The sequence below is a fragment of the Cimex lectularius genome, unplaced genomic scaffold, assembly GCF_000648675.2.
Source record: "Cimex lectularius strain Harlan isolate CLEC.00 unplaced genomic scaffold, Clec_2.1 scaffold104, whole genome shotgun sequence".
In the NCBI taxonomy this organism is placed as follows: domain Eukaryota; kingdom Metazoa; phylum Arthropoda; class Insecta; order Hemiptera; family Cimicidae; genus Cimex; species Cimex lectularius.
Window position 1 is genome coordinate 271717 of NW_019392737.1, and position 17066 is coordinate 288782.

Here is a 17066-nt window from a genome sequence, read left to right on the forward strand (position 1 = left end):
ACTGTCTAAAAGCCTAATGAGACTTTAATTGTGCATAATGAGAAATTCACCTTCGACCTAGGAAGAGCCGTATGTTTATGGACGTTATAAAAAGAACTTAAATCCGACAAGTTAATCTCTTGTATAAGCCCGCATTCATATTAAATCCGGCATGTACACTAAGGCAGCATGGCGCTTAAGCGTAGTGTGTGTAGACCGACGGAACCGGCAGATTATTTCAATGGAAGAATCACATGAAAATCTGGAGTGTTGTAATTAAATTCGTTATACCAGAAGGAATACTATCTCGAATGCGACAAGTCTTTGAGAGGCTCTCATACCGATGAATAGACGTTTCAGTTTACAATTAAAATTAAATAACTTTATGGCTCATTTGCCAAGTGGTTAAATTATTTATAGGCATATTGCGAAAGTTGAAAAGGACTCTGAAGAAATCAACATGGTTTAAAAATAAAACAAGCTGTTTGTGATTTTCATCTAATTCAATTTGGTCTGACAAATGGTTTATGCATAGTTTTAAAAGTTTGAATTTCTGTTCGTTTAAATTAAAGAAAAAATATTGTTTATATTAAAATTTAGAAAAGAAAAACAAAGACATTTAATTTTTTTTAACTGTTATCATTTTCTTGTTGATTTAGTAAATTTGTTTTGAAATTTAGATTAACTTATATTATAAAGGGGCACCTGATCTGTTTGTATTCGATCAAGACTTGTGGGGCATTGTTTTCTAACATTTAGGATTCAGGGTAGGGCCCATCTTACTTGGATCAAAACTAGAGAGACAAAATTGGTAGCACAGCGAGGTTAATTAAATTTTAAAAAAAAAGTATAAAAGGTTGAAAAAATAAGTTAGCCAATATGGAAGTAATGGTCAGGAAATATATGTTTGGATTATTAATTTCATAATTATAACAGGGTTATTTTAAAAAAAAATTACATAAGGGTTAGAAGGCCGTGAAGATAAAGTAGGGTATATTTTTTTATTGCCACATTCCGTCATTTGCATTTCTTGATCAAAAGGCAAAAACCCAGGGATGAGGGCCCTGGCAATTACAGCATAAGGCTGGAAGAAAGGGTTTTACGAGTTTGTTTCAGCCCCCATACACACTTTTCATTCCAAGTTTTTTTTTAAAACAAATATACGTAAAAAATAAATCTACTTCGCAACATTTAACCAATTTTGTATATCATATTTGGGACGATATTGAACCTTCTTGTACTAGTTGACCGATGTGAGCGAACTTCATTGGGCCAGTTTTTGACACTTGTTGAAGGCTCAATTTAAGTAATACAGTAAATAAATTGTTTTTATGTCCGACTAACAATCTTTCTTATGTTCAAAAAGTAAAACCCTTATCTTTAGAAAACAAAACACCGCACATCACAGATCAACGCAACCACAATTATTTAAATTTCTTTATTTTTTCTCCATCGTTGTCAACAAAAAAACAGAAATTAGAAAATTTAATTTTTAATTTTCAATAAGCACAAATAAGGATCATTCATAGAAAAATAAAAGATAATGTATAATAATTAAATAAAAATAAGTATAAATGACTAATTTTAAATCATTCCTCGTATTCTCCGGTCCTTGTCAACAATGCAAATCCCAGGAATGCTAGTTAAAATTTCCTTTGTGTTTGATAATGGTCATGCAACATTGCAAAATTTCTTAACTTTGTGGAAACTATTGGGAACAAAAATTAAAAAGAAAAGTGAAAAAATGAATTAATTATTCATCAGGTTGGCGTGTGGTATCGCACCCCACATTCATACGTTGATGAAAAATGCGAACTTTCCGATTTTCTAATTTTTTCACCAAGCTAATTTGATAAAGGACTAGAACCTGTTAGATTTCGTAAAGCCTCCATAGCATTGAAAAAAAATTAAAACAAAAAGAACGGTGGTGTGCGACACATTCCAACCTGACGAGAAGAGGGAGTTAAGAAGTTCTATAGAAGAAAAGCGAATTTAAAGGGTTAAATTTATTCCATTTATTATTAAGAACGATATGAAAAGACGAAGGGATTCAACAAGAAACCTTGTGTTTTAAATTTCCTTTAGAAAGAATCTGTATTCTGAGGATTTATGGGTGAGATACTATTTACGCACAAAAACCTAAAGAAAAGTACCGAATCGCTTACTACATTATTCATGGGATAATGTTTTTTGAGCGATGTATCTGCAAAGGAGTTAACTTTTTCAAAATTTAAGAACTACCAGGGGGCAAACGTGGTATCCTATTGGTTCAAAGCATACAAGTCTACTTGGGGTTACAACAAAACTGTCTTCTCAAGTACCGATTTTCCTTTTTTATATAAAATAAAAACAACACACATTCCATACACATTCATCCAAATAAATACATTCACACCTATATGCATTGCATTCATTATATTTAGTATATAGAGTAGTTACAACCGTCGACCTGCAGTCAAAAACAAACTAATCTAATTGGGGTCGATGGGGTAATTTTCTTAATATTCCGCCATCGACTCAAGTAACGTTCACATCTCAAGGGGCGATGGAGATGCTATTTCACCATCATCCCCTCCCCATTCACTCTAATAAATACATTCACTCATGCAAAACATAGCAACCTAAGCACTTATTTTGACGGCTATAAACAATAAAAGTTGACCAATTCCCCTAAAAAGCGGAACAGGGGACTTTGAAACTTGCTTCCGTGTCCAAGAGCCATTCTTAAATCTGGCGGCATGTCTACATGCACGTACGGGCGCAACGCATGACACGCCTCTATTATGTGGGATACATCGAGCTACCTTTCTCTGCACAAGGGACACATGCGCGGGCTTGGGCCCACAAGCAGGTGCCCGTGGATTTCCTTATTGAAGAAGCATTCGGTTTGCTTACTTTATCTCGGACCTTTTTGTGGCTTGATTAAAGCTGGGGTGTTTTCCCGATGAACGTTCATTTCGTTCTACAATCTATTGGGTTGTCCGGAAAATAATGCAGGATTTTGGTATTAAACAAAAAAAAAGAAACTAGTTACTTTAAAGCAATGTTCTTTAATCAAAATAATTTCCCANATTCATACAAATGAGTAATCCTGTAAACGTAAACAGAATATTTTATATAGATTTTTTTTAATGAAAACTTAAAATCCTGCATTATTTTCCGGACAACCCGATAGTTTTCAGGTCGATAGACTAATCTATAGTTTTTTTTTTAGAAGTTCATAAAAATGTCTTTTACCTGAATTCCAATCATGTGAGCAAATGACAACTGTGTTACTGAACCTTGTGTGAAGTGAACAAATACTGTTTAATCAGCGACTGATCTTATAAACTTCTGGTTAGAAAATTGTAGGTGATTTTAGATTTATTGATATTTGTCTACCAATTGCGTCAGCCTTACTGCAAAATTAAACAATAAGCCAAATATTTTACAAAAACGATTTTAAAATGAAACAGTGGAAAGTACTGTTTATAAAAAATTGATGAAATACAAATAAAAAGTTATGAATCTGTTTTTAAGATGGGCTTATTTTTAACCGTATTTGACGATAATTGTTTTAACTGCTCGGTTGGACCTTCGTTTAGTATATTAAATCAGTATATCAACCCGATCGATTATTAAGTTCCCAAAGCCCATACCGAGGTAACAAAGTGTTTATAGAACCTTAACTGTCTTTGCTTATTATACGGCTTCGCGTATATCAGGACTTCGCCCTGCCGATGGTTTATAACACTGAAAATAATTTATTAAAACGAGTTCTCGTGGAAGTCGTAATATTGTAAATTTGCGACATTCAAATAATAGTACCCCGATGTTGAAAAGGTTCTCATCTTAATTAAGAAAATTAAATTTTTTCTTTATATACTTTTTCTTTGGGCAGAAGGAATGAGGCTAATGAAATCAACCTTAACGAGGGCGTTTCAAGAATCCAATTTCCCCCCCAAGGGTCGCACCTGACTACGGTCAATGTCTCTACTCTGAAATGACTTATTTTTTTGTTACTGCATTAACTCGATTGAATGTACATGAACCATCGTCCTGTTGCCATGATCGGTACGTGCGATTGTAGTGGCCGCCTATCCGATATCGTGGAGGCAGCGTCAGAGAACGAGATGAAGCATAATAATGTAAAAGTTTATAATATTAAATTATATTATTAAATAAAAAGTGAAGATAAAGGACTTTTAAAATAGATTGACTTTAAGTATGTTTTGTATGTACGCATTATGAGCATAACGATGCACACTACAACATTAATGCTATAAATAAATTAACATTTTCTATTTTGTCCTTATCTGAGACCAACATTGTATGTATTCCCGTTGATTTGAATATCCTCACCTTCTATTTACTTTCTTTTTCATAGAGTATTTGAACAGATTATGGTTACCAATGATTCTTTTTTCGACATTCCGTTATGATGACAAAAAACGTTGTTTTAAACACGATTTTAAAATCAAATTGACCTTGTCAGTCATTGAATAAAATATTACTCCAGATAATTGATTTGATACAAAAACAACGAACACTAATAATTTTACCCGTTTTTCACCGATTCGGCCAGTTCATAAACTTCTAAGAGTAGTCTACATAGCATCATTGAATGGGATTGTTTAGTGGGTAAAAGATTTCAGAGGAAAAATATTACAGTGAATTTCCTTTTGCTTTTCACGTCGGTGATATTTCATTTCCACCCTCTTGCAAATCTTAACGTTTCCTAATTTGCCAGTTCTCTTTGTACGCATTCACTTAACGTAACTAACATTTTAATTGTAAGTGGAAAATGTTCTTGTTATTTATTATTTTAAATAATGAATACATCAACTCTAATACTTTATTGTTTAAATGTAAATATTTGAATTTTTATTAATTCATTAAGCTTCGTTACGGCATTTGGGCATCATCGGTTGGGGTGGTTTAGTGTTCTTCGAGTAAATTTTATATGTTTGTCGTCAAATCAAATTTTGGTTCGTTCTAGTCAATCGTAACCTCATTGACGAGGTTGGATCGGTTTTTCAAGTTAATGATGCTTACGAATTGAAATCTTAAAAATGTTAAAATGTCAAAGCAAACCTTATAAGATCAGAAAACCAAGTCTCCTCACCTCTAAAAGCATAATCATGTACCAAAATAATCGGTAAATACATCCATACTGCGTTGGTATATTTCCATTTTTCATCCTTTTTGTACTTCTTTTATGTGATTTTAAGCTTACCATTCGTAGCTTGGTTGTTTAGTTGAATAATTTGATTAGCTGATTAATTATTTATTAAAATTAGCCGAGAGGCTGTTAGTATTTTTTTTTTAGTTTTCCTCAAATCAGCCCGATGCAACTTTCTCCGCATTTCACTGTTACTGTGTACATGACTGTTTTTTTCATTATGGGTGTTGTATTTAATGCAGTTTTTCTGCCAAATTTCTTCAATAGATTGTTATTCTATACACCTATTATTATATGTGGATGTTGTCTTTTTAATATACCTTTTTGATTGTGCATGTAAGTTTTTCTAGGTTTTCATGGTTTGTGTGTAGTGTTTTTATTGTTTGTAATTCGAAATTTTACTTTTCATTGCTTAGCCATTTTGTGGTCATTCCGTGCCTGTGTGGATAGTATGGGCCTATTTTTACGATGTTGTCTGTTCATGTTGGTTTTCGGTATGTGTTCAGTTTTTGTAAAAGGTAAATAGAGGGAAGATATACCGTTTTGTTCAGTTTAAACGGTGGAATTGATGTCTATGAGAAATATGACATCAACGTTTATTGTTGTTTAACATTTAGTATTTTGCTTGTTTTGTAATAACACATCTACAATAACGGTTCAAACAGGATTCCAAATTATTGAAAACTAAATCAAGCGGATATATTGATTTATCCATTTTATTATGTTCTTACTGCTGAAATAACACGCTTTGCTTTGTCTAAAGATTTTTAAATTTCTTTGTTAATTTACTTTTGCTTCTCCGCTAGAAATGTTTTTAAAATATTAAGCATAACAAAGTTGAGCAATAAAATTAACTAATGGTTCCATTACTAACGTAAAAACAAGATTTACAACAATAATAAATTAAAGGGTTTAATCTTTTAAAACGCTTACCGTCGCTCTAGAGTCCTGGCCTTTGTTGTCTGTTGACCCAATTTAAAGTCATATTATGAAAGATCCGTAAATGCAATAATTACTTCGTACAAGATGTCATGCATCAACATCGGATGTAAGGTCGAAAAACACTGAACTCAACACAATTGCGATAGATAAATGGGTACATTGTTGAATCAGCGCCAATTAGTAGAAACGTCCCGGAGATCTGAGTTTGGGCCAGAGGTGGGCATGAGAAACGCTAATTGGGAATTTAGACGGAGGAGAAGCCTTATTTACCTCGTTTATTGAATTGATTAAATGATTCTTTACACTACAACTAAACGTTACCAGTGAAATTTTGCATTCCAACTAGGTTGTTATGTTTATTCGCAAATATACAGTAAAGGCCAATTCGTTCCAAACCGTCGTTCCTGACTGAAGAAAAGATTTACAGAGATACATTGGCCACCTTAAACTGTGATCGTGTTGAATATTAAAAATGTCACAATTAATAAAACCGACCGTGAGTAGTGTTTGCATTGGAAAGCCAATTAGTGAGAAATGTGAAATACTGAAAAATTATAAAATAATTCAGAGATAAGAGCCTTTAAAGGTTAATACTTGTTTGAGCATCTCTCCCCGCGCTTTTTCGCTCTTTTTACCCTCTTCCTCTCATTTCCTCTCGCACTCACTTTCTTTTTTTCTCTCTCATTCACTCTCTCAATCGATAACTCCCTTTCTCTCTCTCTCCACGCTTTTTCTCTTCCTCTGTCTCTCGCACTTACTTACTCAACCATTCTACCTCTCTTACTTTCTCCCCGTATGTTTTTCTTCTTCTTCGTTGTTTTACTAGTTACACGAGCTTTTTAGTCGCTGATTAACAAATCACACTAATGCATAATCAGGAGAGTTGAAAAGTCGATGCGACCGATTTGGATTTGTACCGAAAGACTTTTTAAATTATTTAGGCTTTCTTTAGCTGTCGTATTTAACGCTCTTAAATTTTTAGTATTTTTCTAAAAGTAATTTTCACTTATTTAGTATTAATTTGAGAAATAGACTTATTTGTTCTAATAAAAATTAAAATTCATCTCAATAATCTTATTTGCTAATATTTCCCGGCAACATTAAACTGTATTTTTGCATATAGAGATTTTTCAACATAATTAAACATCTTTGGCTTTTGTGTTAAACAAATTAAAATATGAAAAATAAAATACCACACTTGGCATTCAGTAGCGAAATATTCATCTACTGGTCACCTGTTTATTTCGTAAAATAAAAACGAAAAAACACTTGGAGGGTTGTTGGCATAGTCAAAATTAATTTAAAGATATTACAACCATCAAAAGCTTTAAATCTTTTGAGAGGATTTAATGAAAACGTACCACAAAGAGGCCGCACAAAAGAAAGCACTTATCACTTACTAGTTCGGTTGCATTGGGTTTTTAAATGAAATTTTTAACCAATATCGATATTTTTTCCTGAACCATTCTACACTCTCACATCATAAATGAAAGTTATATTTTAGTGCATGAGTGAATGAAACAACTCACAAATTAATTAACGTATCTTTGTAGATAGAGAGTAAAATTTTGATGGTTTCATTACACTACCTAAATACAAGTTGGGACATTTCTTGTTATTAACCTATAATGAGTTGTAATCTGAGAATTATTAGTAAATGAAAAATGATTTTCTATATCAGAAATACAGTTTCCAAGAGGAAAATTGTCCCACTTTGAGGCACACAAAAAATAAATAAATCTTATTATGTCGACATTATCAAAGGAATCGTGTCCTAATGTTGGTAGCAATAGACCTTCTAGAGGAAACAACGATTCCCATTTATATTGAGAAGACAATTATTCTTAAAACATGACAAATTTAAAATTCAAAAAGTAATAGTGAATAGAGTTTGGACTAATGGAGAAAATTTCGTTTTAAAAATTATCAAAAGAGCCCTTAGTGCAATTACTTTAACAACTTGAACTGGAGATTAAGATAAACAGGAGAAAGTGATTAACTTTGCCCATAAACGGTTGGTTATTTACAGAACTAGCAAATTAACATGGTAAGGAGGGAGACGGTTAGAATGATTAAACTAAATTCGCAATGAACTACTTTCTCTGTAGCAAGAACTAGAATATTAAAACCCCATGCCTAGCAGCTGGGTGCTTAAAAAAAACTTGATTCTTCATTTTTGTTGACGAAAATACCGATTTATATAACAAAGTGTGTTAGAATATCCGTGAGAGAAAAATTCTTAAAAACTTGAAGTCTTTTCCATTTAAACCGAAAAGAGTTTCCAGGCAGATCTGCATTTATAAAACATTTGAGGCTGGGTTATACGATTGTGAATAAATTGCCACTTTTTTCACGATATCTTCCTTTTAAATCGACAATTTATTTTATTGTAATTTTAAATAAACTTGTATAAGTTTTCAAAATTTCATCTTACCTCTGGTCTAACGAAGCCCTCCCTCATAACTACCATACTCATAACAAATAAACATTAAAAGCAAACAAGTACAAGTACATGGCGAACATACGTATTTATGATAATTAAATTCTTTGAAATGCTAATTTCTATTCGTAGTTATAAAACTCAACGTTCTTTAATTGAATATTACTACAAAGTACAACCATAATCTCTAAGGGGAAATTTAGTTATTGTTATAAAGATTAAAAGTAAATATTTTTTCAGATTTAACAAAGAGCTTCTTTTTCATTGTTTGATTTAAATTACTCCCAGATCTAATTGATCGTTGTCTCAATTATTATCCAAAAGAAACGTTTGTTTTAAGTTTTTAATAGAATAATTTTACAAGATGAATTAAAGTAACTAAGGGTCAAACTTGTGCTCGAACTTCCTAAATATTTTAGTTTAAGTTTATACATAACTGGAGACCGGCAAAGTCAAAATGAAGGCAATTCTAGTGCTCCTTCCCCAAGAGGAGGCTTTGAGGATCGTAAGATTCGGGAGGTGAAGTTTCTCAATTACAAGTGTAAAGGGCCGCGGAAGCGTGAGACCAATAAGAGGTCACTTGTTAAAAAGTTGTGATCGAGGTAGAAAATCCTCAGGGTTTTTTAGAAATAAAAGGAGAAGTTAAAGTACTTAGTGAGAATATTACATTATAGAGAAGCAGTCACTGCCTTACGAAATACCGCCTTTTTTTCAATTGAATCTCGCAGGTGGAAAAAGTTTCATTCCGTCCCTAAGAAGCATGATGGATTCCGCTGATCTACGTAGGAGTCTGCTTAACATTTTTGGAGCTTATTTTCTTCTTTCCATAAAGTTTTTGATTTTCGATCGAAAATTCTTAGGCCTTTTGCACTTTTTAACTTGTTTCAGAATTTCTACTAAAAACGAACCTATTCAATGATGCAATTTGTCCTAATGACATCTATTGAGACAACATTGTACACTAATAATCTAAATCTTTTTTTAAACTATGCTCCTGTGGTATTGTCAAATTCAAGATTTTTGTTTATTATTTTTTTTTAATTATTTTTTTTTTTGGGGGGGGGGGCAGGGGCATCCGACAGCTTGGTCATTTCAGCCCCGAAGCACTAGCGATATACCGCTACACACTCGATACTCAATCACACCAATAAATACATTCATACCTACATACATTGATCGCACTCATACTGTTTATGTACTGTATGTACTCTAGTATGGTGTACTCTATATTCCTCCATCTACCTGTTCACTACAATAAACAACTCTAATTTGGTTTGGGGTCGATGGGGTACTTTAAAAGTTTTCTGCCGTAGACCCAATCACGCACGCAACATGAGGGGCGATGGAGGTACTTCGTCACCATCAGCCCCTCAATTTTTGTTTATTGTGTAAATAATTTAGTAAAATTTCTTGTTGTTCTCAATTAAAGAGAAATTAATTTTTTTCATCCCTGCAATCTAATTTGTACTTCATACCATCTTTACTGGAGATATAAGATATCATGGGTCAGAAAATTTATTTGTTGGCCAAATCGCAAACCAAATTACCTTCGGTAGACGTATGTAGGTATGTTTGTTAATACGTAAATTCATTCATAAAACAAAATAACTAATTCTTTTGTTAGAATGTGATATTTTCACATGCAATGTTTTATACACATTATGTCGAAAGTGGCCACGAGACATGCCCAGTGTGTGAAGATTGACGAGGTTTCGTGTGAAGGAGTGTTGTTACTGGGCAACTTCTCCTACAATCGACACATACGACAAATTCAGTATATATAGACAACGTTTACTTAATAAAATATTTGCAGTTGTAAATATCAAATCTAATAAAAAATACCGTACAGAATGATGTAAATTTGTACTAATGACATTTATTGCGACAGTATTAGATCATACTTCCGGCAATGCAAATAATTTCGGGCCGCGGCTATGATTGTAAAATTAATGCAAAAAAGCAGTAATTTATATAATTAAATTTGCTTCAAATGATCATCAGCTAATAATGAGCTGTATTGGATTTTACATATTTCATGATGGAAATTATCTTTTCGCCACGACTCCCAAAAACATTTGTAAATTCTGTTTTTACATTATTACCACGTTCTTTTTTTGAGTTAATTTTACATTGTCTCCATTTTTAGGATAACTGCAAGAAACGTTAAGGAAAAATATTATGATTGAAAAAAATAAATGTTTGTTTATTTATATAACTTTCCAAAAATCATAGTTCATGGATTTTCGCAATGAGGGGAAGCAAGGCGTTGTTTTCTTCGATTATCAGAATCAGGGCGACTCACTGCATATGTGGTGCTTATCTGAACAGAATTCGTATAAGACCCTCTCCAAATTGTTAAACATGCGATGAACCCGAGACAATGCAACAAATTGTGTTTGACTGTCCGGAGTATGAAGAAGCGAGAAATGTCATGTTTGAACAAATCTTTAGTTACAAAGAGGTAGAGAAGCCCTTCAATTTTAATAGCCTTGTGGGTTCTGAAAATGAAATGGTATTTAAGACGTTGTTTGAATTTTTGAATAAAAATGATGTGAAGGTTTAATCGCCAGATAATGAATCAATTGATTAATGCAATATCTGTCCAATTATTAATTTATTAAAGATTTACATTGTTATTTATGTAGTAGAATTTATATATTTATATTAGTAATTTATTAATTATATATTTACCGATTGATTATTTATTGACGATGTAAATACTGATTTATTTATTGACTAGTTATATAGAAATTTGTTCGCTGATACTGATACATTTGTATAGATTATTTATAATTATTTATTTGTCAATTGATTATTTATTACCGATGTAAATACTGATTTATTTATTTATTGATTATTTATATTGAAAGTTGTTTGCTGATATTGGTACATTTGTATAGATTATTAATAACTATTTATTTATCAGTTGGTTGATTGACAGGTGAGGAACCTAGGTCATTCTGGGGGTGCTGGGTCAGCTGTCTCGGGTTGTCTCCGGGGGGTACTCCACATGCAAAGGGCAATTGGTCCCCGGGAAGTGGGGAGGATGTGGACTTTTCCAGCGGCCTCTGTTGCCATTTACGGTTTTTATCCACATCCTCCTAATGCTACCGAAATTAGATGTAAACCTGAATGAGAAGCAAAAATCATCATAGTTATGAATATGCTTTCAACCTTCTTTTGATTAAATAACAAATTAACTCTATCATGTATCGAATGAACTGGTTGTTGATCCTATTTATGCAATCAGAGGCAACTAAATTTACTCTCAACTAAGAATAAAATTTTATCCAAGAAGCATCCTTCTAACTATAGCTGTTTCATTGAACTAACGAATGTCGCTGGCTCTGAACGTCATCAGTTCTAGCACATTATTTATTGACTTATTTTTTTTATCATTATTCCCATTGTGCGGCGCATTAGAAACCTTGCTAAACCTACCTCCATTTGAAATATTCATACAAGGAGAGGCTAGGAAAAGCTCATTTAGGCTCCAAAAACAATTAAATTGGAAAGGAACCAAACGATTCGGGCATACAACCATAATCAATAAAATCAGACACCCATTTTTAGAAATGGGGACTGATAACATGATCCCGGAAACAATCTTCACAACTTCCTATAAAGTCTCAACAGACTATAAAGGAGAGGAAGAACACAGGAAAGCACCAGATACAATGACATGGTATACGGATGGCTCCAAAACAAACGAAGGAACCGGATCAGGCGTTTTCTGTACAAGCCCAAAATATGAGCAATCAAACTCATTAGGGAAGTATACTTCGGTCTTTCAAGCAGAAATACATGCCATCAATGCTTGTGTCCTGGAAAATCTCAAAAGAGGTTACACTGACAAAAAAATCCTCATAAGATCAGACAGTCAAGCAGCTATTAAAGCACTGGCATGTAAAAGAATTACATCAAAACTAGTCAGTGAATGTATCCAAAATCTCCAAAACCTGGGAGAACACAACAACCTGATGATATCTTGGGTGCCAGGGCACAGGGGAATTCTGGGTAACGAAGAGGCGGACAAACTGGCCAGAAGAGGATCTGCAAGACCATACATAGGCCCCGAACCTATCCTTGGGATAACAAAAACAAACATAGATTCCTCCATCGCAGAATGGATCCAAACAAAACAAAGAGAGAAGTGGATAAACTCTAGCGGTGCTAGACATAGTAAACTTATGCTGAAACAACCCTCACCAAAATTGGCAAAAACACTGCTGCAATTGGAGAGGGCAAAACTCAGAGGAGTGGTGGGACTACTAACCGGTCACTGGTATCTGAGAAAACATCTACACAACATGGGTATATACAGCGATGACCCCATTTGCAGATTATGTAATGAGGAGGAGGAAACAGCCACTCATATCATCTTCGAATGCGAAGCAACAGCTCAATGGAGGTTTAACCTAGCGTACGAAAAAGACACAGGGAACCAAATTGCAGCAATAACAGTCAATGACTTGATGCTTCTGAGAAGAAGGATTGAGTCTATTGACTAAACTAGGGAACTGGGAAGGTACAATAAGCCAGAAGGCTGCAGTGCCCGGGGAGTGCAAACCCCGCTTCCTAGTATCCTTTTCTACCATACCATACCATACCCATTGTGCGGTCAATAAGTAGTGACGGTCTCCCTTTTAGATTTTATATGTCATGTAATCTGGGTGAATTTTCAAATAAACTGTAATATATGTTTTGTAGTAATCTGGACTGCAGGTATTGGTAAATTTACTTGTAAGTTAATATTTTTTGAAAGTTAAACCGGTATAATTTAGTAAAACTATCTAATATACTACATCAAACATAATACTAAAAAGATCTAGCTTACAAAATATCGATGAATATGTGCACATCGGTGTATGTGATGTTTATATGATAGAAAATTTAAAAATTGCAAGGTGATAAAAACTATCAATAATCAATAAAAACTATCAATCAAAATAAGGATTTTTGGTAGATTTTCAAAATATTATATAAAAATGATGTTTCTTGTCGTAAAAATTCTTCTATTTTGCAAAATTAAAGTAATGAGGCAAAGAAAAACACAAGGAAAAGCAAAAACATCATTTTTTTCTATGCATAAGCAAATTGGATTTAAAGCTACCATAGTTCAACAAGGTGGCGACTTGGTTTTATAATTTAAGAGTATTGAAGTTCTTAAATTTGAAAGGTTTGCCAAAACGTTAAGTACAGCAGATGGCTGAGGGAGTCAAATCAAGACATTCCTTCATCATCAAGGGCAATTTTTTCCAGGTAAATACATTATGAAGCCGCTGGTCGAATTGATAACAGTTGGTGGGCCGTAGACTGCCAATCCATGTATCAGACAATATAACTGTACCGATAGAAAACTCAGATACAAGTACAATTTTAATTATTCTAAACAAAGCATAGTTAAACACTTTCCAATTAACGCGATAAAATACATTCCAATCAACCCGATTTAGGACATAAGCTACACGGGTAAAGAACGATTCCCAAGCCACAATCAATAACCTTGTAAAGAGAAGAGAATATATTGTCCCTTTAATATATTCCCCAATGTGCGTCTAATAAATTTATATAAGCAACAAACAGGAAGTTCTGATTCAAATTAGCCAACAGTGCAGGCTTGCGCTGAGGGAAAATAGACCACCAATGAAACTCAATTAAAACTTCGAACATTTTCTCGTTAATAGAGACTGCGTGGATATCCTTAATGGGCATCGGAACTTCTTCTAGTTGACCATGTTGCACAGCCAAAAACTGATTTTCTCGACAATCTTCAAAAAAGAAAAAAACGAAAAAAAAATCCCTATTGGTTGGTTGCTCACGGAAATAACATAGTTGTGAAACATGTTGTGGTCTGGTGGAGTGATGAACTTGCAAACTACAGAGCATAATGCCAGTGTTTGCCGAAACGAAGTTCATTATTACGAAAACAATTCTATGGCTGTATAGAACGCATTAAAAACAAAGGTTTATAGAATAACTTACGAACTTTTTGTTTGTTTTAATGACACAACCAAGTGAAAAATAGTCGCGTACTTACATTCATCGTGATCCTTGGCGGTGACGGTGAGGACGGTGTGTTGTATATCTTCATTTTCGTCCACTTCCGCTTCGTAGAGCGCCTTATCGAAATAAGGTGGGTTGTCATTCTTGTCAGCGATACCGATCCGAATGAACTTGGTGACTGTAACAGTTAAAAAAATTCCATGTTAAAAACAAGAAATCAATTTTTCATTATAAAAATGTAAAAGTAAAAAATGAACTGCTAAATTTTCAATGGTAAATTGGTTATAATCTAGTATGCATTAAGAATTACATAGGTATATAATAATATAACAAAATAAAAGGGTTGATTACGTGTTTATTTTTTAAATAGGGTCATTTTAAGGCACTATCACGTTATCCTCAGTTTTGGTCTGTTACATACGACCATTTTTTTTTATCGAGTCTGTGAACTACAGGCTGTATGTAGACAGCAATCAAATTACAAGTTCATCATACCGCAGTCTCAAAGAGGAAATCATCCAATTCAGAATGTTTTTATTTTTGGCGTTTTTGATCATCTTGGCCTAGCTGTTCAGTCTTTTTGATAAGTCATAAACGTTTCTGGTCATTTTAATTCGTTGGGTCTGTGAACTACAGGCTGTATGTGTAGACTGCAATCAAACTTGGAGTTCATCATACCGTAGTCTCAAACAGGAAATCATCCAATTCTGAATATTTTTATTGTTGTCGTTTCCGATAATTTTGGCCTGGTTATCCACTATATTTTAATCAGCCAGAGGCGTTTCTGGCCATTTTAATTCGTTGGGTCTGTAAACTAAAGGCTATGTAAACTGTAATCAAACTACGAGTTCATCATCCCGCAGACGTACAAAGGAAATCCCACAAGTCAGATTTTTTTGGTTTAGTCGTTTCTGATCAGTTTATCCTTGTTTTCCTCGCTTCTCTGGCCATTATTATTGCCCATGGATAAACTACATGCTATAAGTAAACTGTAACCGAATATGAGTTCATTTCCATGCAAACTCGAAAAGGCGACCTAACTATTTATAACATTTTTAGTTTCGTCGTTTCTGATCATTTTGGCATGATTTTCTTGCTGTGTTGGTTTGTCAGACGCCATTTGGCATCGGTCAGGTTTGCAAACTACAAACTGTAAATAATCTGTACCCAAAACAAAAGGTTCATCACACTTCAGACTCAAAGAGGAAATCTAACATTTTAAAAGATTTTTAGTTTGCGCCTTCAATCATCAATTTAGTTATCCTCGCTGTTTTGGTTCGATGGAAGCGTATCTGACTATTTTCTTTAGTATATTATCAGTTTTAGATCCAAGCTGGCTAGGTAACATTGTGAAGTAGAAAAATGATTCTCATGTTCTATAAGCTAGGATTAAGATAGATATGGCTGTATTGCAGTATAATTATAATATAAATACGGTCCTCATTGTCCATATCCAAACGAATTAAAAAAAAGGACATTCCTTTCATATTCTCCTATGTTCCTTCTAATTTTTAAACTACATGATTTAATTTATAAATAAAATAATCCAAATATTTATATAACAGATCAACTGGTCCTCGAAAGTTTAAGGTAAGAAATATACATTAGTTTTCGCTGGGTATAATTTAAAATTTCCGACGTGAGAGGAAACCCGTGTTGCCAGGGCGGTATGATTTTAAAAAGATTTCAGCTCCAGACTGAAAACCCGGACAAAAGGAAGTCTAGTTTACCCTTGTCACGACAACGTCACCTCTCTCAGAACTTCTCTTTTAACCCAATAAGAATAAAAACGAAAACAACTAGGAAAAAGTACGAAAAACACAGAGCTCAATCTAGTATCAACGGCCATCGCAATATTTAATAAACAACGGTCCGTACCTTTGCCAACGAAAATTAAACAGTTACGTGTCCACGGGCGAAACAGGCCATACATTTCGACGCCAAATTAAGCGAATAAATTGACGAGAAAGTTAATAACACAGGCTTTCACAAAAAAACGCTATTGTTGACCAAGGGAAAAACATTTCTAAGTGAATGTATAAAACGATGCCCCAACCATTTCATTACATTTTTATTATTTTTTTAATGAAAAAGCACATTCTACCCACTTTCACTCCAAAATTTTAATTTTGTTTTAAATTAATTTTTTATTTGTACCCTACAATAATTACAAGTGTGATTACAAAACGAAACCAGCCGATGCTGGCACTCGGTGTGAAGGATTAAGGAGCAAGGAAGTTTCTAGTAATAAGAGCTTTGCAATTTGTCTGAGAACGTTTGAATGGAAGGACTGGATGCGCTGGATGTTGAATGTGTTGAATGGCACAGCAGAACCCCACAGTTCCACTCCCTATGTCGAAAGAATCGCAGTAAAGGATTTTAAAATATTTGCAAATGACTGTAAAATAATCCTAATATCACAATATTTATTTTACAGGTAAACAAGGTTCTGCGAATATATATTTAATGTTTTTTTGAGACTAGGTCGATGGGTCGAAAATTCCAGGGGGTGAGCGTAAAAATCGAATCGACGACGAC

At 33.7% G+C, this 17066-nt stretch overlaps 1 protein-coding gene across 11 annotated transcripts in view; it reads right to left on the minus strand.

Moving 5' to 3' along the window:
- The window catches only part of LOC106665649 (neural-cadherin), a 538139-nt gene that overhangs the window by 129369 nt on the left and 391704 nt on the right, over positions 1–17066 (minus strand). For all 11 annotated transcript variants that reach the window (XM_024226991.1, XM_014392225.2, XM_014392222.2 and 8 more), the window contains one exon: positions 14563–14706. In XM_024226991.1, coding sequence (XP_024082759.1) covers positions 14563–14706 — 144 coding nt within the window. The remainder of the gene's footprint in view (positions 1–14562; positions 14707–17066) is intronic.